Source organism: Micromys minutus, assembly GCF_963924665.1.
Source record: "Micromys minutus genome assembly, chromosome: 9".
Lineage (NCBI taxonomy): Eukaryota > Metazoa > Chordata > Mammalia > Rodentia > Muridae > Micromys > Micromys minutus.
This window is the reverse complement of record NC_137978.1, coordinates 43,723,352-43,746,591: the sequence shown is the minus strand read 5'-3', so window position 1 is coordinate 43,746,591 and position 23,240 is coordinate 43,723,352. Positions and strand designations below refer to the sequence as shown.

At 53.2% G+C, this 23,240-nt stretch overlaps 2 protein-coding genes across 3 annotated transcripts; one reads left to right on the top strand and one right to left on the bottom strand.

The window, feature by feature from the left end:
* Positions 1-8,663: 8,663 nt before the first annotated feature.
* Positions 8,664-16,413, top strand: HPCA (hippocalcin; the record flags this gene model as incomplete). Of its 2 annotated transcripts, XM_080921441.1 has the most annotated exons (4): positions 8,664-8,714; positions 10,137-10,535; positions 16,080-16,185; positions 16,316-16,413. In XM_080921441.1, 3 exons carry the CDS (start codon positions 10,158-10,160, stop codon positions 16,411-16,413), a joined length of 582 nt encoding a protein of 193 aa, XP_080777567.1. The 2 variants fall into 2 exon arrangements, with proteins under 2 accessions (XP_080777567.1, XP_080777566.1); XM_080921440.1 differs by lacking the exon at positions 8,664-8,714 and having other exon boundaries at positions 10,158-10,535.
* Positions 16,414-17,393: 980 nt separating this feature from the next.
* Positions 17,394-22,989, bottom strand: TMEM54 (transmembrane protein 54; the record flags this gene model as incomplete). The annotated part of the gene is made up of 6 exons (XM_080922182.1): positions 17,394-17,502; positions 17,853-17,987; positions 18,082-18,270; positions 18,354-18,413; positions 20,479-20,672; positions 22,974-22,989. The coding sequence occupies 6 exons, from the start codon at positions 22,987-22,989 to the stop codon at positions 17,446-17,448; spliced, it is 651 nt and encodes a 216-aa protein (XP_080778308.1). The 3' UTR covers positions 17,394-17,445.
* Between the last annotated feature and the right edge of the window lie 251 nt (positions 22,990-23,240).

Genomic DNA, 23,240 nt, shown 5'->3' with positions numbered 1-23,240 from the left:
TATTTTGTTATTTTGAGACAGGGTTGTATGTAGCTGACCTTGACTTCCAGATCCTCCTGCCTCTTGTACACGTTGAGCTCACAGGCCCCACCCTTTTCTAGCTAATTGTTGTTACTTCTTACCTGTATGGCTGGGGATCGAACCCAAGTCCTTGTACCTGCTCCCATCTCAAGGTGCTCGCCACTGAGCTGCATCCGAGCCCCAGCTACGGCACCCGAAGGTGCTGCTATGTGTAACCTCGGAGCGTCCAGTCTGTGGCAAGTGTGGAGATCTAGGCATTGCCTTGGATTTCCGAAAGAGGGAACAGTAACCGGGAACTGACAAGTGACCCTGGGTGGCTTCGCAGGTCTTGTGCTTACTTGCTGTTTCAATTCCTCTCAGCGGACTCAGCAGAAGTCCAGGGAAGGAGAGCCCTAGGATAACCTGGTCTCCCACACTCCCTCATTCTAGGAACAGCCAAACGCCACAGAAGCCAGGGGTGACTGGGAGTGGAGAGCTTGTCACTGCTGCTGTTTCGATTGGGAAGCCTCCTCTCTTGTCCTGACTTTGACTATAACTCACCACCCTGTGTGTGAGTGTGTGTGTGTGTGTGTGTGTGTGTGTGTTAAGATGAATGCTCCTGGCTCTGATATTGGGTGGGGGTGGGGGGTCTTCTGATGAGAGAAAGAATCCAAACGCTTGCAGCCCAATAGTCCCACACTTAAACCGTGCTACAATTTACCCTCACTGTGTGACCACAGGCAAATTACCCGGCCCCTCTGAGTCTGTTTCCTTATCTGGTTCTTACCTCGTGGTGTTGTGAGAACTGCAGGAGATGCCACACGCAATCCCCAACACGTGATCAGTTAGCTGTGTTGCAGCGGGTGTTGTATATGGAGACTTCTCCTTCCTCAAACCTTTCCTGTCCCGGCGTGGACTGGGTGCTTGTGGGAGTGGGTGATCTCCCAGCCCACTTGTGAATGAGCATGCCAAGGCCTGGGTCACAGTGCGTGTATCTGCATGTGCAAGAGTATTCATGTATTTATGGAGGAGCGTGCATTCACAGCCCTGGGTGTGCATGCTGTGCAAAGGCATGCGTGTGCATGGGCACGAGCTAGAGGCTGCCCCAACCCAAGGATTCCTGGGGCATGTGTGGACTTGCAGGGACTGGTGTCTGTGGTATCCCCACACTGCTGCAGGAGGCTCTCTGTTCCCTGTTACTATGGAAACAAAGAGGCAATCCCAGGCCTGCCTCCAGAGAATTTGAGGTGCTAGAATCGGGATCTGGCTGGGTTTTCCCGGGAAGGGACACAGCTTGGGAGATCCTGAATCAGGGGTCTGGGTCCCTGGGAGACCCTCATTCCTTTGAGGCAGCCCGGCTCTCTGGCTCCCAGAGGCAGAGTTAGTGTTCATTTTGGATCTTACTCTGACTCCAGGCAAGTCTCAGGCCGAGAACTTGACCTGTTTGTGCCTCAGTTTCCACTTCTATAAAACTGGAGAACCTAGCAGGTGGCTGCAGAAGCAAGTCCAGAATAGGAAGTGTGCACTGTCCCCTCTCCGAGACAGCATCTGGCTTTGTGTTCATTCCGAGGCCTACGGTGACACCTCAGTCACCCCGCAGCCCCTTCACACATACCCCCTCCCTGAGTGCAAGTGCCTCACAGCTCTAAAAAGGGGTCGTTCCACAGAGAGCTGAGGTCCTGGGAGTCGCAGCTGCTCAGTGGCCGGCCTGTGGCTGCTCTCTCCACCGAGTCAGCCAGAGCAGCAGCTGGGGATTTTAAATAGGGAGCTGGCCAGGAAGATGGTCACTGGGGCCATCCGGACTGGAAATAGCATCCAGCTTTAGCCAGGCCCCGAGGCAGAGCTGCTGGTTGGAAGGCAGGCTCTAATTCGGGAAGGGCTTTCTCTTCAAAATCTTGACTTTTAAAGAAAAAAAAAAAAAAAAAAGCTTGATGTTTCACATGCATGCACGCACACACAGACGCACGCACCATACTGGAGTTTGAACTAAGGATCTTCCTAGTCCAGCATTCCACCACTGACCTATACTCCCCTCCCCCAGCCACTGTCTTAACTCTTATTTGAGGTTCGAACTTACTCCATAGCCAAGGAGCGCCTCGAACTCCTGCCTCTCTTGCCTCCACAGCTACAGCGTGCACCATTTTACCTGCAGAATCGTGACTCTGGCTAATAAGATGAGGCCGTAGACCAATCACTTGTTGCACAAGCCTGCTGGGAATTCCTGGAACCCATGTAAGGGGAGAGTCAGGCGCACAAAATATCTTCTGGCCTCCATATACACATTGGCCCATGTGCATCTGTATACACACACTACACATAACGCACACACACACACTGCCCTAGATGTCCTGGAACTCACTCGTACATCAGGCTGTACTCGAACTCACAGAAATCCACCTGCCTCTGCCTCTGCTTCCCAAGTGCTGGGGTTAAAGCATGTACCACCATGACCAGCTACACACCACATAAAATTTTAGTTTAGGGGCTAGAGAGATGGCTCAGTGGTTAAGAACACTGACTGATCTTCCAGAGGTCCTGAGTTCAATTCCCAGCAACCACATGGTGGCTCACAACCATCTGTAATGAGATCTGATGCCCTCTTCTGGCGTGTCTGAAGAGAGTGACAGTGTACTTATAGGACACACTTTTAATCCCAGCACTTGGGAGGCATTGGGAAGCAGAGGCATTGATTTTGATAGATGTATGCCTGGTCTCCATAGTTCCCTTCAGGACAACCAGGGCTCACTAATGAGCTCTTGTCTCAAACTAACAACAGCAACAACAACCTGACCCCTTAGATCCTGACTCAGATCCCCCGTGTTCTATATATGGGATGTATAGAATGCATGCACACAGAAATGTGTATCGATTTACAAGGGGTAGAAAAGCTGGATGTTGTGGCACATGCTAATAGTCCCGGGATTTAAGATGCTGAGGCAGGGGGATTACCATGAGTTCCGTCTGGGCTACATAGTGAGACCCTGTCTCAAGGAGGAAAACGTTATTAAAGACAACAGCTTCCTGTCCCCTCCCCACCTTTCCTAGTGACCATTGTCTTTGCTGTGGCCCCAGGAAGACAGTGAGGAGCTAGCCTGAGACAGACAAGTCAGACCCAAAGGATCGGGTCACGATCTGCCTAAGATTGATCCCAGTGTTTCAGCCATCTGAAACTGTGACTAGGGGTCAGCAGGCCCAGCTGAGTGACCTCAGGCAGAGGACTGTCCCCTATGGCTTCTGGCTAAGAGTAGCTTCTCCCGGCAGAGGGAAGAGCAATTATCCTATTGGCCAAGAGTTGGCTGGGATGACAGGCCTTCAGCTGCCAAAGTCCCTCCACCCACCCCCATCTAGATTCAATCCCATGTGGAGAGATTAGGGTTGGGAGAGGGCCAGGGACATCTTCCCTCTGTGGGGGTGGGGCTGGTCATGTGGTACAGAGGTTCTGTTGAGGAGTCACAAAGTCGGGTGGGAGGGAGCTGGGTGTGTGAGCCTCAGATGTCCCAGCCTCAGACAGTGGGAGCCATGGGAGGTTATTTAGCAGTGAAGATTCTAATCAGATTAGAGCAAACTGATCTCAGCAGGAGGAACTGCGAGAAGGCCACCTGAGAGTTCTGAAGCAGATCTGACTGGAAGGGAGAGGGAATGAAGTGGAGGGGCAGACCGAGACCCCACCCACTCTTGTAGAGTGAGCTGGACTTGGGGAGGTAGAAGATGCTAGACCAGCAGGAAGGAGGGTCCTGGGTATGGTGGAGTCTCAGTCTTCTTGGCTGGCTTGGGGCAGGGGTGTCTGAGGGGCTTCTGGGAGCAAGTCCAAGAAGCCACTGGGAATGTTGGCTTTACAAAGAGAGAACCAGAAGCTCAGAGGGGTATGCTTGTCAGCTTTTCACAGCTAGAAAAAGGGCCAAAGCAGGATTTGAATGTGGGTCTGGACAGCTTAACACTATCACTTTGACCCTGACACTGGAATTAGCTGCCTTGGTCCAACAACCCTGTTCTTCCTGGGGGCCCATGCAGCCATTTCTCTACTACTGAGCCTAACCCTACAGGATGCTGGAGGAGATGTTCGTGCCCAGACCTCTGCTCTGTAGGGAGCTTCAGCAGGCAGTCCAGCCTCTTGTTCCCTTGGTACTTGTCTAGGTGGCCGTACTGTGTGTCCACAGGTGCATGAACAGGCTGTTTCTCTTCATCCTTACAGTCTCCCTTCTGGGGCGGGTACAGACACTGTTTCCACATAAGAGGGGGAAACCAACTCGAGCTGTTGAAAGGCCCAGGATTCAATTTGCTCTGTGGGCAGCTGTGTGACCTGGACAGACCAAGCAAGTCCCATATGGCTTCCCCAGAGGGACCCTAGCCCCAGCATTCATATACCTACCCCTCTGGCCCTGATTTCACGCCTACAGCTCAGAGCCCCAGACTTTCCACCCCAGCCCAGCCATGGCCAGCTCCCTGGGGAACTGCCAGGCCTGCCCCGCCCCCTCCCGGGCTGTGCTCCTGGCAGCTCTGCCACCCGGGCTCTGGTCCGGGGGTGGTCCCTGGCGTCAAGGGAAGCTGGCAGAAACTGGGATTAATGAGGCTGAGACCCAGGGTGTTCGGGAGACCTCCTCCCCAAGCCCCACTCCATAGCTCTCTGTGCTCCCAACTGGGTGGGTAGAGTTCTCTGAAAAGGGGTGGCTTGAGGTTTTAATCACTTTATCAATGTTTGTTTGTGTAACTCCGCCCCCAAGATGCTTTCCCCTCCATCTGTCCTCACCATCTGCTTTCATCAGGATTTTCCAAACCGTTGGAGACCCAAGAGACACGAAATGGGGGTTGGGTCGGTCTTCTGAGTGGGCTAGAGAAGGGCCAGACCTCAGGACCTGTAGCTCCCGAGAGTCACAGGGTGCTGGGCTCCAATCTGTCTTATTGCTGCTGTATCTCAGGGTAGAAACTTTAACTCTCTGAGCCTCAGGCTCCACATCTGTAAAATGGTGGCAGTGTTACAGACACTCAGGGGAATGGGTATGAGATAAAGTGGTCTAGGTAAGGCACTCTGCACACAGTAGGTACACAGGAGATAAGTGATGTCCCAGCATCGTGGTAGAATAGGATAGCTGCTTGTTTCTTCCAATCAATTAATTAGCTAGTCAATTGCTTTTTTTGAGACTTGGTTTCTCTGTGTAGCCTTGGCTATTCTGACGCTCACTCTGTAGACCAGGCTGGCCTCGAACTCAGAGATCTCCCTGTCTTTGCCTTGGTCTGGGATTGAAGACATGCGCTATCACTACCTGGTTGCTACCCAGGTTTCTGAAGCCCCTGACTCACACTCCTCTGCCCTGGAGACATGGTCCTTCTTCCATGGACTGCCTGTTCTGTTCCACCTCTCCTGGCTCTACTTTACCTCCGGCTGAGACTCTCCTTCCCCATTGGACACCTCCTTCTGGGAAGACAGAGGATGAGGCATTGGCAGTAAGAACCAGATCATACCCACAATAGGCCTTCAAATAAGGCAAACCCGGGGCCCCCGGGACACTGGGGACACTCGTGCCTCAGCTGTCTCTGCCATGTCACCTGTTCGGCAAGGGGAAGAGCTCTGCTTCAGGAGGGTGTGAGGGGTCCAGGGTTTTCAAGCAGCGGTCCCTCTCCTGCCTTTTCTGAACTACATTGCAAGGTGCTTGTCTTGGGTGCAGGGTTTTATTATAGAGTGTGAGGGAGCTCCTGGGCTCCTTCTTTGGCTCAAGAGCCTTTCCAGTGCTTCTCAGGCCTTTGGGAAGGTAGAGGTGGCTGATGGGAGAAGCCGAGGAGCCCCTGTGGGCTCAGACTCTGCCTTCAGATGCACATATTGAAGTGCAGAAACAGGCAAAGAAATCGGGTGCCCTGGAGGAGGGAGGAGGCATGCCCCCCCACAGTAGTGTGCTTGGGAATGGGGGGGGGCTGAGGGAAGTCTCCAGAATCACCCTCCCAAAGAAGAGAAGCATTGTAGGCAACTAAACTTGTGCCTGAGCCAAGAGTCAGTCTAGAGGATGTAGGATGCACAGAGACCCTCCACCCAAGGATGAAGAGGAGGAAGACTGCTTGGAGATCCCAGCTTCAAGGAAGGGAGAGGGGGAAGGAGTGGTGGGGAACAGGGAATGACTCTGGGATTGGCTCTTTTCCATGTCCTAAGCATGGCTGTCCTTCTGGATCCACCAGGAAGAGAGGAGGGAGGTTGTCATCTGAGGGGTCTGAGGTAGGGGCTAAGCAGATCGGCACTCCCTGCCAGCCTGCAGGTCTTCCTGAAGGAGGCAGCTGGGAACCACCCACGTTCGTCTGGCGTCTCTCACGCCTCCACTGGGGGTCCCAACACAGGAGCCAAGGCACACAGTGGAGCTGGTGTTCCCGGGAGCCCAGCTGTCCCTATTCCATCCGGGTCTGGCTCTCCAGCTCTGTCAATGTGCTCCCCACTTCCACCACCCCCCCAGCACAAGAGGTGAGGGCCAGACCCATGGCCTAGGCACCTGGAGGGAAACTTCGTTCTCTATCTTGGGCAACCAGGACAATGTGAACTACAGGTAAAGAAAACACACTGAGAAGAGCTGTCTAGGGAGTGGCAAACACTGTCAATCCCATCTTCTAAGGAGGTTCAGAAACCATGCGCAGTCTGTCTCCCTTTTCTTGACAGAAGACTCCAGTGAGTTGCTGCGCAGAAGTCAGACCCTCGATTCAAGACAACAAAGACTTCCAGCCTCACCTGGAATGCAGTCCGAAGTGCCCACCCCACTACCACTGTTCCATCCTGTCTCCAAACTGCTTACCTAACACACTCCAGAACTGACTGTGTGTGTTGCATTCTCCTGCATGTATGTTATGCCGTTTGATTTTTTTTTCCCCTCTGCAATCCCCTGTCTGAAACAGTGCCAAGTGCAGAAGCAATGCTTGAAAAATATTCTTGAAATGGACAAACGACTCCCGATTTCAAGTAACTCACTAGCTGTCAGACATTGGGAAAAGCAGTCAACCCATCAAAGTCTCAGCTTCCTTATCTGCAATGGAGAACACAGGAAGGTCCACATCCTAGAGATGGGAAGGGGAGACCATTTAAACTCAGGAGCTGGAGGGAGGGTGCAGCCCCCTTGCAGGCAGGAGGAGTTGTGAGCAGCAGCAGCCAGCGCCTCTAAGAGCAGCTATCCTTAGTGTAGACAGGAGGCATACCCACCTGAGAACCCCCACCTCCCAAGGTGGATGCATGCTTCTGTACTTGCAGGTCACAGGCCTGCAGTAGCGGCTAGGGTGCCTAGCCTAGAGGAGTACTGGGAAGAGCTAGGTACATGGAAGGTGGGAGGTGGGACTAATTCTTAGAGGGGCTGGGGAATGACATCCGGAGTAGTAGGCAGGAGAGGGGGGCGTGCTCCCTGAGGCGGAGGTAGCAGGGGGCGTGTCTGGCCCCTGGAAGACCTTGGGACTAAGGACTGGGTGCTCCCTCCTCCCTAAAGAGTCCCCAGTTCATCTGGCTCCGGAGTTGAGGTGCGGGGGCAGCGAGGGTGCCTATCGGATTCCGCCCTCGGAGCGAGCGACAGGCAGCCCCGCGCCCAGGTAGGGGTGGATTGTTCTTGGCTTAGGGGAGCAGTTCCTGGACACTGACCCGCCGCTTCCCTTGCCCCTCGATTTGCAGAGCTGGGGGTCCCGATCTTCCTCCCAGGGTGGAGTGCTCCCTAGAGAGGGGGCCGGGGCAGCGAGGGCGTTCCATTCTCTCTCCCGGGAGGGGGCGGGGGCGGAGCTTAGCTGCCGGCGGGGGGACCCCCCCAGGGGAGGGGCTCCGGGCCAACGCTGCGGGGCGTCTCCTTCGCAGTCCCGCCCGCCCCTCCGGCCGCCTCTGCCGCCGCGCGCCGCAGCAGCGCCGCCTTCCCTGCGCAGTCGGTGTCTCGGCGTTGCTGGGTGAGTGGGGGCCGCTCAAACCAGGGTCGGGGATGAGGGGAGGGAAGCCCGGGAGCTAGGAACCCAAGTCCAGGGCTCCCCAGCCCGCCCCTCCCCGAGCTTCGTGGGATTCCTCCCACCCGCGGCGCTGGCAGCCCCGGGCTGCCCCGGGGGAAATCGCACGACGCTCTCCAGGGTCCTGACCGCCAAGTGGCCGGCTCCTGGGAGTCGCGCGTCGACCGTTCCGGGCGCCCCCTCCAGGAGGGACCTCGAACCCAGTGCGGGAAGGATGGAGGCGGGGGCTCAGGGCCGGAGCCAGAGGAGGCTTTGAGGGGATGCTAGGGCGGGTTTCTCAGATCGAGCTGTGAGGTTCCTCCTATTTTGGGCACTGGGGGTCTTTGAGGAGAAAATAGACATTTCTTTCAGCTGGGAAAGGCAATGCCGAGGGTGGCCGAGAGGAAGGGGCACCTAGAGGAGCGCTCCTGCTCAGCGCATCACTCTGCCCCCGCCCCGCTGACCCAGTTCCTTGGACCTTGAGGAGGGGAGTAAGGGACATGCTCCCTTGCTCAGCCCTGCGCATTTCCTCAGTCCCTTCCCACACACTTGTTCTGTGGCTTCTCAGCCTGGGGCAGAAGAAGCTGATCTAGAAAGGAGGGGGCACCAACTTACAGGAACATGCATGACACACACTACTGAGGACAGACCCAGGTCCCCTCACATTCCTGGGGAACATTCCTCTCTGTGACAGGTGCATACCCGCCCAACACGCATAAAGAATTCACACGCAGACATGCATAGAAACGAACAGGGAGATAGATGCCGTGCAGAGCCCAGGACACACATCATGTGTGAGCATACGCATTCAACATGCACCCACACACATGTGTATAGAGCTTCATGTACCTTCATGCACAAGAAACCCTTTTCACCCCGTCTTTCTCATATCTCCAACCTCAGGAGCCACTTGCACACCCCCCACACCTAGGCTCATCCCTGCCTGACTACTTCCCGTCCATTGCTTGGGCTCAGCCTCACACTTTAATCCCTGCCCTGAGGGGACCTTTTGAAACCAGAGATAAGGTGAGTGATGAGTTTGGGTGGGCTGGGTAGGGCTCCCAAGAAAAAGAGTCCTCATCAGGTCTGGCAAGGGCTGCCGTTTCCTCTTCTGGGACCTGGCAGCACCTCGGGGATAAAAAGACAAATGACAAGGGTGCCTGAAGGTCCCACGTGCAGCTGGCCATGTGAGAGGTGTCGGCATTCGAGTTGGCGTGTAATGGCATGTGTGAGACATGTGGGGCCGTGGGCTGGTGTGTCTTGATGCACAGCGTATGGGAGTTGTGCGTGGTGCCGTGTGTCAGTGCGTGTGAGTTGTGGGGCAGTGGGACTGTTGTGTATGGAGGCATGGTGATCCATGTGTGTGAGTGGTGGAGAACCCAGAGTGTGCTTGATCATCTCTGTGGCATTATGTGTGATGAAGGACATGCACTTGTGGATCAAGCCAGATTTTTGTGGAGTCTGGATACATGTGAATCATTTTTACCCATTTAACATGTACGTAGCACTTGCCTACTCAGGCATGATTCTAACATGTTTACAGGCATTAATTAATTTAATTCCCAAGATAACCCTAAGAAGTAAGTACTACTATTAAACCCACTTTGTGGCTAAGACAGGGAGTTTAAGGAAATTGTCCGAGGCACACAGCTGGCAAAGAGGAAAAGCTGGGATTCGAACCCAGGTGATCTGACTCTGACTTCTTATTAAGCATATCTTCGGGAAGAAAATCAGCATCTGGACAGCGGGTTCCCTGTGGGGTCAACAGACATCTGGGAAGCCAGGAAGGGGGCAGCAGCTTTGAAGGAGGGCTCAGAAGCTTTTCAGTCCCCTCCTAGGACATTCTGGGAGTCAGCTCTACCAGTAGTGTCCCCGTGACCTGAAGCAGGTCATCCCACTTTTCTGAGCCTCCCTTCTCATGTAGAAGATAGAGCTAACCCCCAGATTTCCCCTTGGGAGGTGAACATGTGTACTTGTGAATGGGCTTAACACGGACAGCCAGAAGGGTGTCAGTGAGTGTGAACTGGTCCCTTCCTTCTTCTCTGGGTCTGTTCTTCTGACATGCACGTCACAGAGGAGAGTGCAGGCTGTTTGATCTGGGGCCCACCTCTCCTTGGGTCCAATGAGAGTTTGGGGTATCTTGTGTGTAGTAATGTCAAGGGTCTAAGAGGACGTAACCACTGCTCTCTGTCCTTCCTTTGGTGGGGGGGACCCAGGTGGGACTTGGCTCTTCTGCCATGGGCAAACAGAACAGCAAGCTGCGGCCAGAGATGCTGCAGGACCTGCGCGAGAACACGGAGTTCTCGGAGCTGGAGCTACAGGAGTGGTACAAGGGCTTCCTGAAGGACTGCCCCACGGGCATCCTCAACGTGGATGAGTTCAAGAAAATCTACGCCAACTTCTTCCCCTATGGCGATGCCTCCAAGTTCGCCGAGCACGTCTTCCGCACCTTTGACACCAACAGCGATGGTACCATCGACTTCCGGGAGTTCATCATCGCGCTGAGCGTGACCTCTCGTGGCCGGCTGGAGCAGAAGCTCATGTGGGCCTTCAGCATGTACGATCTGGACGGCAACGGATACATCAGCCGGGAGGAGATGCTAGAAATCGTGCAGGTGGGTGACCATTGCCACCGACTCCTCTGCCTCTTGTCTCTGAAAACTCCCCCTCATCCCTCTTGTTTAACCTCTGGACACGACACACTTGGTTCCCTATAGTGGCAGGGGATGATTTTTATCCTATTTACAAAAAATCTTTTAGAATGAAACGACTTTCCAGTGGGGGAAAAGCAGAAAGCTAAAAGTACCATAGAGTTAGAGGCAGGCGGGTCAAGAGTTCAAAGCTAGCCTCGGCTACCAAATGAGTTCGAGGCTAGCCTAGGCATTATGAAACTGTCTCCCCTCCCCCACCAACCCAACAACAAAGGAAAGAAAGAAAAGCCTAGAAAGTTCCCATTTATCCTTAGTCCACACTCACCAGCTAGAGTTTCCTGGTGTTATGTGAGTACCTCTGTGTGTGTGCCATGGTTTCTGGTTGTTCTCAGGATTGATCTTTCACCCCTCAGGTGAATGATGTATTTTCTAAGAATAAAATATTCTCTTACATAAGCCATAGTATGGTTATCCAAGTCAAGCAAGTCAAGACATTCAACATAGACAAGCTCTCCCCACCTTGCTGGTCTGGGATCCTACATTGAATTTTGTTGCCCTATTTTCCAGTTATATTTATTTACAGACGAGATCTCACCGTGTAGCCCTGGCTAGCCTGGAATTCACTTTACAGACCAGGTTGTTCCCTAACTCACTGAGATCTGCCTGTCTTCTCACGCTGCGTGCTGGAATTAAAGGTGTTCCACCGCGCCTGGCTTTGTTATTCTGGTATAATTTGAAATAGTTCCTCCCCTTGCTTTGTCTTTCCCTTCTTGACATTTCTGATTTAGGCAAGTTATATTTGGTTTGGTTTGGTTGGAGACAGGTCTCTCTAAGTAGCTCAAACAGGCTTTGAACTCATGATCCTCCTGCCTTAGCCCCTGAGCCATAGGGTTGCAGGTATGTTTCCAAGCCCAGCTATGCCCATTCATTCATTCATTACTTCATTCATTCATTCATTACTTCATTCATTTATTCATTCATTCATCTGCTTGCTGTGTTCTATCACCGGGCCTCATCCCCAGCTTACAAGGACTGTTTTATTGATCCTCATTTACTGAGAAGGAAATAGACTTTGAAAGGAGAAGGAGCTTGCTGGAGACCCCACAGCCGGAGCGAGTCAGTGTTCACGTGCCATCTGGACACCCAGCCATTGCCTAACTAATCGACAGAGGCAACACCAGTGCCCAGCACCGCCTGAGATACTTAAACCCCTGAGCTGGGCACATCCTTAGGGCAGTCCCGAGTATCTCAGACAGGTAGAGCCACTTGCTCGACATAAATGAGTTGGATTGAGCCCAGGCTGGCCACCACTCCAAGCTGCCTTTTGTGAAGGCTCTGAGCTCTTAGGCAGGAGAGGAGGCTTCCAATTCTGGACTGGCTTTAGCCCTTCCGCTGCTCCTCTGTGAAAGTGGAGCAGAGACAGCGAGGCTGATTGCAGGAGGAGATTTAGAGACTTGTTACGGATGCCTTTTCTTAGTACTAACTTCAGTATGGAATGCACTGGGTTTATCTCAGAAGCCTTTCATGGCACGATGTCCCCTTAGCTCCCTGAAGGTGGTCAGTCTTGAGGTTCTACTTTACTCGACAGCTCCTTGTTCGCTTCAGACATTTGTCTTTAGACAGGGTCCCCCACCCCCACACCCCCTAGCCCTGGCTCGTCTCTAAACATTTAAAAATTATATTTATTTATTTATGTGTAGGGCACATGCTGGAGCACATATGTGAAGGTCAGAGGAAAACCTTTGGGAATGGATCCTTTCTCTCCATTATGCAGACCCTGGGGATTGAATTGGGGTTGTCAGATTTGTCTGCAAGCCTCTTAACAGAAAGCCACAAACCTGCTGGCCACTACTCCAAGGTGCTCACAGAGATCAAGAGCTCTGTTTGAGGGCTGTGTAGGTACTTAGTACTGGGTGAATGTTAGTGACCGAGGGACTCAGGCCAGCCCCAGCACTGCAAGCCTCCAGCGGGCCTTGCCCTTCCCTGACCCCAATTCTCTCTGCCTTGCTAAGACCTGTTAGATTGCATTTTCAAAGTTAGCCCCCAAGGTCTATTTCCTTATTTGGCCACTTTCTCCTTCTGAGGATGACTGCAAAGGTCCAACTATTAAAGTACCGAAGTCCAGCAATCAAAAGCCCCCTTTGGCTCACCTAATTAACATGCCAATTACAATTAAACGCCTCATCTTACCCTTTTATCTTTATAAATAGCCATTTTCCTATGAGCCACCTCTGTCTCCTCTCTATCCAGAGTCAGTCCTTTGTCCTCTGGGACAAATACTACCCCCATACTTTGTTTCATTCCCCTTTGTCTCCGTGCCCTCATCCCTTTGGGGCAAATGAATCTCCTTTGTGCTGGAACTTGGTCCTAAGTCTGTCTGGAGCGATACTCTTCCTTTCAGTGAGGATCAAATTATTTTCTTCATCCATCTCCTGTACTGGCTAAAATGGCCTTGTGAGCATCCCTAAGATGTGTTTCGAGAACTGTTGACACATAGCTTTGCACGAGGACCCCTCCTGCATCTCAGCATTCTTCCCATAGCTTCCTCTGCTTCATGGGCTGATATCTGCTCCAACTCACCCAGACCACTGGCTCCCCCTCTTGCTGGGGAGGCAGATCTCAGTCTTTAGTTTGAGTGGAACGGCTGCCTGTCTTGGGAAGTGATGTTTTCACCGTGCCAACTGTCTGTTGCCTCAGTGTTAGTCCCAAGGAGCCTCTGGATCAGACAGTCCTCTTTGGAAGGCAGGATGATGGGGGAAGGAACTCTGGGGGTCCTGCTGGAAAAGGTCAAGGCAGTGGTGGATGATCATTTAGGGATCTGTTGGATAGTAAGGAGTTCAGAGACGTGTTCCCGTTTTCCAATCGTACACTGATAAATCTCAGGCCAGCTGAATCTACCACGCCCAGTGCAGCAGTTAGCTAGTCCATTCCTTAGGCACCCCTGGGACCACCCCCCCCTTTTTTTTTTACCAGCTTCTGCCCTCTAGACCCTGACTTCCTCTATGACACCCCAGAGGCTCCAGACAGCTGGAGCAGACAGAGCGCTGTGAGCCCCAGGGCCTGATTAATGACAAGTAGGCTTCAGTGGAACTCTGAGCGAGCCATCCAGACAATTAATTAGAAGGATTGTCACAAGGGGAGTGGCCACCCTCTAAGTCACTGCTCAGTCTTTTTCCCTTCCCAGCCCTACACTGGGCAGCGGCACAGTGGGAGCAAAGAGGCAGCATGCTTCATAGAGCTCCCACGCCAATAGGGGAAATTAAGGCACAGGCCGTACTGACGGGGTCAGGGACAGGTATATAAAGGAACACCTAGGAGTTCAGGCGACTGAAACACCCGAGAACACAGTAGATGAATAATGGCAGTATAAGCTGATATTTAAGTGAGCTTACTCCAGACAGTCCCAGTGAGATAGACCACAGTGCTCCCATTTTACAGATGGCAACTGAGGTTCACAGTGGCCAAGTTCTTTCCCATGGCTACAGAACAAGTGCAGACTGGACCAGGATGTCACCTCAGAGCCTCTGCTGATTCATCTTCCAAATTGTCCAAGCATACATCTCTCACACTGTGGGCCACCACCCCTTAGGGGGTCACAGGGGTCCCCTAAGATATGTCAGATACCCTGCATATCAGATGTTCACATTACCATTCACAACAGCAGCAAAATTAGAGTTATGAAGTAGGAAAACAAGTAACTGTGTAGCTGAGGAACCGTCTTAAAGGGTTGCAGCGTTAGGAAGGTTGAGAACCGCTGGTCTCACACCTCAAAGGGAACAAACTCCGGTAAGTGTCTTCCAGCCCTTCCCTTCCCAAACCTCGGTTTCTTATCCAGAAAGGGGATATTTGCTGCATGCTTTTTTTTTTTTTTTTTGAGTTGATGTACAGTTTAGAAACCCTGCATGGATGCCAGGTACTGTGGTGCACACCTTTGAGCCCAGCACTCGGGAGGCAGAAGCCGGAGATCTCTGAGTTCAAGGCCAGCCTGGTCTACAGAGTGAGTTCCAGGACAGCCAGGACTACACAGAGAAAATCTGTCTCTAACAAAAAATTCCTGCTCCTAGGACCTGCCACATAGTGCTTACATGATAAATGTTAGCTCACGTTATTCCAGGCAGAGGCTGTAAATGTTGGGGAGCCTGAAAGGCCCAGAGGTGTTTGTTTGTGGCAGAATCACCCCTCCAGCAAGGCCTGGTGATGGTGAGGCCAGCAGTGGACAGCTTGTGAAGTATCTTGAATGCCAAAAGCAAATGGTTTGGACTTGGTACAGAGAGTTGTGGGAGGTGACAGTGGCCTTTAAACATGGAGTTCCCTGCCATGTGCCAAGGCACTGTACTGGGATTTGGAAATTTTAGAAGTAGCCAGAGTGACTGTTCTCATCTGAACGGTGGGAGGCAGGTACAATCCTCCAGGGAAGCAATTACTTCCGGACAGGTATCCACCCAGGAGGCACTGTGCAGTTGATGTGTCCTGACCCAGGATCACTGGTGACCTGGCTTAGGGAAGCACTGTACACGGAGCCCCAAGGAGAAGTGGGAGGCAGCATCCAGAAGGAGCTGGTGCTTGGTGGGCCTATAAGGAGGTGTGCCGGAAATGAGGGGGCAGCCTGCTGGTTTGGGAATGGGGTAGTAGGAGCAGGTTCTGTTTGTGTTTGGAGCGAACGTTCAGAGGCAGTGTGTGGGACAGATCTGAAGGAAAGAGGCTGGAAAAGATCAGTTCCGAGATAAAGCTGGACAAGAAGCTGGTGGGAGGGTTACGGCATGGGGGAAGAAAGGAGGCTTCTTGGAGGAGGTATCGCTGTGAAAAAAAAAAATTGGAAGTTGGAGGTGACTAGTGTGGCCTTTGAGCTCCAGGGAGCAGAAACAGCCCATCCCACAGACCGAGCACTACATGCTCCGTACATTTAGCTCAGCATCTCTCCGTGTTGCCTCTGGAGCTCCTACACGTGGCAGCTGCCGCCCTCAGCCTAGCGGAGCTCAGGCTGTCCCTGGACCCGTGGCAGGTGCTCATTTGCATTCGTTTGCATAATGTTCCCGCCCCTTCTAGGTCCCAGCTGCCTCGACGCTGCTCTGCGCCCCCTGCCGGCCGCAGCCCACAGTGCCACCTTTCTCGGCGCAGCGCCCCCTGTCGGTCACCGAGCTGGAGCGCTAAGCCAACCCTTACCCTCAAACATACACCCGGAGCGAGTGCCTAAATTTGGCGTTCTAGGCACTGTGCTATCTGGGCTTGGATGTCTTCCAACATCTCCCTTGACTCCGTGCACCCCAAATGCTTGGCACCCACCTGAAGCTTTCAGGCTGCCATGGCTTTGTTCATTAGCTCCATCCGCAATTCCCACCCGGCGGCTAAGGGCCCTGGCTAAGGGCACTCTTCAGCTTTTCCAGACTTTTCCTTAACCCCTCCCCCATGCCCCCGGGATGTTTATAGAGACAGAGAGCGGGATGGGAGCTTAACCCAGCCCTCCTCACTTCCTGATGTCTTCCCCTCTTCCCATCCCCCACCCCACAGGCCATTTACAAGATGGTTTCGTCCGTGATGAAGATGCCTGAGGATGAGTCGACCCCGGAAAAGAGGACTGAGAAAATCTTCCGCCAAATGGACACAAACAACGACGGTGAGTGGCGGGGTATGGGGGAGGTGGGAATGGGGGTGGAGGAGGTTGGGCAGCCTCCTTCCTTTCCTCTCCTGAACCACCTGCCTGGCTTCGCAGCCACCTCATTCACAGCGCTCCCTTCTCCCTGCAGGCAAGCTGTCACTGGAGGAGTTCATCCGCGGGGCCAAAAGCGACCCATCGATCGTGCGCCTGCTGCAATGCGATCCCAGCAGCGCCTCCCAGTTCTGAGCTGAGAGGAACCAGCTCGCCTCCCTGCCTTCACCGGCCCCTCCGGCTCTCAGCTTCCTCTCCCTCGTGTCTATCTAGGCTGGGGGCCAGACTGGGGATCCCCTTCTGGGGGCTGCACGTGGGGGGGTCTCTGGAGAAGCAAACCCTGCAAGGAAGGGGCTAAGCAAGACAGCCGTTAGTCCCCGCGGCCCAAGAGGCAGAATCTCCCTTAGTGGGACCGAGATTACCCTCCGGTCAGGTTCTGTATCTTTTACCCAGACAGCTGGATTACCTTCCATCCACCCACAGCCCCGGAGGCTCTTCCACAACACGAGGGAGGGGGGTAAGTCCCTCTTGGGTGGTCCTCAGCCTGGAGGGAGGTGGGGAGTCGTGCCAAGGTGAAGAGTCTTTTAGTTTGTTGGGGAGACCCGGAGGATTTCTGGGCTGTGGGACTTTGAAGACGTTCCCTGATCTACTTCCCTGCAGAAGAACACTTCTTGTCCCAGCCCTTGCTGGCTGGAGGCCATGGTTTAAAAAAAAAAAAAATCTCCCAGGATTCCAAATGGGGGTCCCCAAACCCAGCCTGCCTCTTTGCACTTGGATAACCACAGATTTACCACGTCTCTGTACTCTGTATCTCTCTCTCTTTCTCTCTCTCTCTCTCTCTCTCTCTCTCTCTCTCTCTCTCAGACACACACACACACACACACACACACACACACAGAGGCCCACAGACAGATGGGCAGAGCCCCTCCGCAGCATTCTGTGTGGGAAGGAAGTGCAGGCCCCTGGCCAAGTCCCATGTCCCTTTGCATGCAGCCACACGGAGCATCTTTGGTTCTTTTTAATAACTTCAAAAATAAAGTCTTGTTTCAGTGCATTGTGCTTGGTGGCCAGGGGAGGGCGTTAAAAAGCCCTCTCCCATGTCCCCAGGAGTCCATTGATCTTTCTTGGGCTTGCTCTAGGAATTCTGGGTCCTGCTAAGCTTCCATGGCTTGTCTGGACACTGGTCACATGCTTCGGTAGCCATGGTGCTGCTGAGGTGTCAGAGGGTCAGCTGGCACAGCTCAGTAGGTCATGGCCATCCATGGGCTCTGGGCTTGCTTGTATCTGCAGACACAGGAACCTGGTTGCTTCCCTGGGTCTGAGGTCTCTATTTTCAGGACACCCCCAAACTGGAGGAAAGAAGGACTAGGGTCTTGAAGGAGGACAGCACTATCATTCATGACAGGCCAGACCCCCCCCCCAAGTGTCTCCTGTTTAATCCCCAAAGACCAGTGTTTTCCCCCAAGATTGGGAGAGCCAGACATCAGCTGTGTCTTAGTTGGCAGATCTGGTCTCTCTGGACTTTGGCGCCCTCTGATGGGGAGCAAACTTTTGCTCCAGTTATCTGAGGCCCTGTTCAGAGAAGGGGTGAAGCTGACCAGCCTGGGACCTCCCAGGACTAGGGGGGAACTCACCGAGTGGTGGCAGTTTTTCCCCCACCAGGGCCTCAGTTCCAGCAGCCGATGCATGAGATGGGCGCAGCGCATAGCAGACGTGCTCTCCGCCAGACAGAATATGAGAGAGATGGCCCAGAGGCACAGGCTAGAGCTCTGTATGGTCCAGGGGCACAAGCATCTAATTAGGGATGGGGATGCAGGTAGATCTCAAGAGTCTTCCCGACCCCTTCCAGGATGAGGCACTCACATAAATTCGAGTTGGGTCAAAAGGACAGTCAGGTGCCAGTGTTGGGAGTTCAGGGTTCTCAAAAGTACAGGCTGCCAATAGTGCTCTGCCCTTGGTGGTGAAGGTCACAGCAATGGAGGCCAGGAGTCCAAGGGCACAGGTCAGAGAGAGGAGAGCACAGGCCACACTCAAGCTAAACACAGTCCAGCGCTAGGCAGGAAGAACACTGGTCAGTGGTTTTTATGCTTGCCCCCAAGATGGCTGCTGACCCAGCCCACAGTCCCATCACGTACCAAGGGGGTACTGGGGAGGTAGCGTGACAAGGCGACAGCCAAAATTCCCGAAACGATGACCTGCGAGGAAGCTTGGATCAGCTCTTACGCCAGCGCTGGAGGACAGCTTGTGGGATCACCCACACTTGGATAAAGGTCACCCCAATATCTTTCATGGGTCTGCAATCTCCACTCCCACCCACTCTCTGGCTTTGGTCTCATAAACACCCACTTCCTATGACCTTCCAGGGCCCCCACTGCCTAAAGCTGTGAGTTTCCAAGAGGGTCCTGTGTATCCTAAGTTTGCAGACAAAGGAGTGCGCTAGGCCACAGGACCCACGGTATATCTCCTTGGGATGGAGAAGACTGGAAGAAATGCATTCTACTAACAAAGAACTAAACCCCAAATTATATTAAAAACAGAAACCAGGCATGGTAGCATATGCCTACAATCCCAGCACTGAAGCAGGTGGATTGTTGCAAGTTTAAAGCCAGCTTGGTTTATATCAAAAGTCCCTTTTCAGCCAGGACTATGTAATGAGGCCCCCATCTTAGACAGACAGGACACATGAACAGAATTCAGAGATTGTTAGGAGAGGGTGGAGGATGGAGCGTGGGAACAGAATGCTTGCTTAGCATGTGTGAAGCCGGGGGTTCAATCCTAAGTACTACACAAGACAAAGAAACTCTAAGAGCATCAAGTTATCCTAGGCTCTTGGTGACCTAACCTGGCCTTCTCTGGTCTATTCTGAACCATTGTCTCACCTCATTGCACTGGACCTGGGCACTCATGCAGAGCCATTCATCCTGCTACCTACGGATCATCCTTTCCAAGACACCCTGCTCCTGAGTCCTAATGCCCCCAGATCCCCGCAGAGACAGGGTTTCCTGTGCACTAGTTAGCTCACTGGCTGACCTCTGGATCCTCAGGGCTCCATTTAGCCTATCTATCTTCTTAGTGTCCACCTCTGTGTGGACACAGTATCGTGTGGGTATAGTGGTAGTGTTAATTCACTGTGCAGTCACAAGAAAGTATCTCAGCTTCTCTGGGCTTAGTCCCTCTCTGCAGGATGTGCTCACAGGAAGACAATCACATCCAAGGGAGTGTGGTGAATTCCCCCGGGTCATGGGCAGCTGGGAGTGGTTTACTGGGGTAACCAAGGTGAAGGCGAAGTGTTCCAGCCCAGGGCCTCCTGACCCTGCCCATCTTCTACGCCTTCCTCACATGGCCGCTGAGCAAAACAGATACCAATTGGCACTTAGCACTACACTCTCCCGGTCATCCGAACTTCCACAGAGCCTGGCTCACCATGCCTGGAGGCCACCAGGCTGTCAGAGCTTCATCTTGTAGGCAGAGACCAGTTCAGAGAGAGAGAGAGAGAGAGAGAGAGAGAGAGAGAGAGAGAGAAGTCCCTCAGCAGGAGTCAGCAGGTCTCCCAGAGATGAACAAGGCTACAGTCGTCTCAGTTGACAGAGGAGTGCTTCTTAAACCTAAGTACACTGGGCTCTCTTATTTATTCAGTCATCAAATGGATAGATGGCCGGGTATCACAATGGCTACCATTTATCAAGTGGCTCACGTAGTCTACCCTAATGCTAAACTCCAGTCTGTTTTACTCAGTGTCACCAGAACAGATCTCAGCCATCCCCAGCTCCACACATCTGCACCGGCCACACAACCTGAACATGGAATGCCACCCTGGCATGCTCTTCTGCAAGCCAGCCTCAGCATGCCGCATACTTGGGTTGATAATTACAGTCCATTGGGAACACCCACACATCCGTAAACACCCAGTTCAGAGATCTACTTCTCCGTGAAACCCTGCCCCTCCCTGGCTAAGCTGATGTTGGCTTTGCTCCTTCGGTACCACCACACTGAATATCTGTCACAACAGTCTACACTAGCCATGTGCCAGGCCTCTCGGTTAAGCACCTTCTGTAGATGACTTCTTTAGATACTCCCTGGGAACCTCTGCCATGCACACATCCTCTCGACACCCCCATTTTGCAGAGGGCAAAAGCAAGGCAGGGAGAGTTTGAATGCCTGCACAGTTTGTATATGGTTATACCATGTATGGTATAGGGCTTGGGGCTCTGACTGGGACCCAATCCCTCCCTCTTGCTGGCCTCCCAGGCAGGCCATTACCACAATGGCAGAGGTGACAGAGAGGATGTCTACCACACAGTACTGTAGGACCACAGGGTCACTGGTGGTGGCTATGAAGCGCAGCATGGTGCCGTGGAGCACGGCGGCTGTGATGAAGCTCACATGACCCAGCACTACCAGCACCAGACCCGTCTTCATCAGCACCTTCCGGAACTCATCCACATTCAGGCCACCTGTGGGGAACACAGGTCGGGGTCTTGGTGAGGTGCTCCCTGCTGGGTGGTATAGGTCATCTGAGCCTCCCCCATTTCTTTGACTCTAAAAACTTCATGGTTGGTTTGTAGCCCTGGAGTGTGAGATTGGAACAGCACACAAATGATCCTTGCTAACTATTGTGTCCTGAGTAGCAGGGATCCAGCACGATCCTCCCACTGAGCCATCCAGCCGTCCAAGCTTTCACTCAGCTGTTCCACATATAAAAGCGTCCTGCATGCTTGCTCCATGCACTAGGGTACCTCTGAGCCCAACAGGTACTGTCCAGGCCTCGAGGAGCCTGCAATGTATTGGATGGGAATCAGGCTTTGCTCTGTTCAGGAGATGGGGCCTGGCACACACAGGATTTTTAACATGCAGCCGCTAAACGGAGCTATGGAGAGCCGTCTAGTCCCCACTTCTCTTCCTGGAGAGGAAGAGAGCCCTTGTTTCTCAGTGTGGACAAAGTCCATGGCTGGACAGGAAATTGGGGACTCTTAGTGCAGGCTGCACTTAACTGGGGCTGGGAAGCCTTCTCTGAGCTGCTCTCTCTCCTACAACATCCCACATGGCCCTGCCACCTGGACCCTGGGGCTGGGGTCTTAGTTTAGCCAGCTCCAAGAAACTGGAAGATTGTGGTTGGCCCTCTCAGCCTAGCAGAGCCCTTCCTTCCTTTGCTGCTCCCAATGGGTTCTGACTCTGAGACCCTCACTGAGTCCCGGTATCTCCACGTGCGGCACAGAAGTTTGTTCCTGTTCCCTACCCGTGAGCTCTGTGGCTGAATGAAAACAAGAAATGGAAGGAGTCATGAAGCCAGGCATTCTCTGGGTAATTACAGGACCAAGAGGGCCAAAGGGGCCCATAATGCCTGTTCTCAGAAAACTGAGGCAGGAGGATTGCTGCAAAGTCAGGACCAGCTTAGGTTGCAGAGTGAGACTCTGTTTATAAAAATAGTATTATTTTTTATTTCAGTGGTATAGCCACTGGTAAGTTGCTTATGTTCCAGTAAAACTCCCCCTCAAACTCTTGTAATCAACTCTAACTAAACTCAGTAACACACACACACAAAGGTAGTTTTAGGGAGCAAGGAGGAGCCTGTCTAGACCATCAGAAACTCACTGTGAACCTGGTACCAGCCCTTCCTCCCTCTGAACTCTGGACTCTTTATGCATAGAGCCAGGTGGGGTTGGCCTAAGTGGTTTCTGAGCTCTCCTCTAGCTTGTAGGCTCTGGGACTGTCACTGCAGCAGAGGACAGAGCATGGACTGAAAAGGCACGAGGCACTGGAATGCCCTTGTGACATGAAGATGAACAGCTGACCAAACAGGAAGAGAAATCACAGCCTTGTTCCAGGGGCCTCACGGGTCCCACCCTATCCACCCATTCCCATCCACCTACCCATTGGCCAGTAGTAACCCTGCCACCAGTGGGCTTTGGCTGGGCTCAAAAACAGCAGCATCTCTGGACCAAGGCTTTGGTGAAACAGGAGGGTCCTTCTGCACTAGTCAGAGAGCCCTAGGCAGGCATTATTTCTCAGTTCTCATACTGAAAGCACTGGACAATGTGACTGGCATGGTGCTAAGCATTTATTAGCAGAAAGGAACCTCATCCTGGTCAAGAGGTGGGTGCAACGGTCTTCATTTTGCCAAGGAAAAATAGGCATGGCTTGTAAGATGTGTGTACCGAAGGGTGGGAACTCTTTAGATCCCAAACGGCAGAGTTTGCCCAGGGCATGGGGGAGGGGCACACCATTGTACTCTGTCAAGGATCCTGGTTGACTGGCCTTTCCTCCAGCCTGGCTAGATGAGAGAAAGGTATGGAAACGGGACCTCTGTAGGACTAAGGACCCAGGATCTTCATTTCTTCATCCTCCAGCGTCCCTTCTATCTGGGGATCCCAGAGCTCCTTAGAAAGGGAAATAGGGTCAGGAGTTGAAGGTGGCCCTGGCTACATTAACACTAGGCTTACTTAGAGCTGGACCTCAATAGCACAAACCTGGAGTCCTCAGCTGCTTAGTGGGTTCAGGTGGGAGGGAGAAATTCAAAGTTAGAGTGAGCTAAGTAATGAGTTCTGGGCTGGACCCTGAACTACCTTGGGCGGTTAGAGCACTTGCCTAAAGCAAATAAAACCCAGTCGCTTGTCACCCTGCTTCTGAGAAAACTGAGACTAAGAGGAAAGTGACCTGAAGCAGGCCAGTACGTAAAGCAGAGTTGGGGGAAGCAGGCGGCCTGGCTTCGGGTTTGGGTCCCCCCAGGAGTGGGTCTCCCGTGTGCCCCAGCTCACCTATACGCAGACACATGTCGATTCCAGCCAGTGTACCCCGCGCTGGCCTCAGCGGGGTCTCGCTCCCATTCTTCTCCTCTGTGGCCTGCGCTCCTATTCCCGCCCAAGCAGACTCCTGGCGGCTCCCTTCCCTTCACCTCTCCAGTTGCCCAGCCTGGCGCCCCGCGCGCGTTGTCGAGGCCGGTCGGACCGGCTGGGCGACCCCGAGACTGTGCGGCTGAGTCACGGCCCCGCCCCTGCCGCTGAACCAGGTGCCCGGCGCCAGGC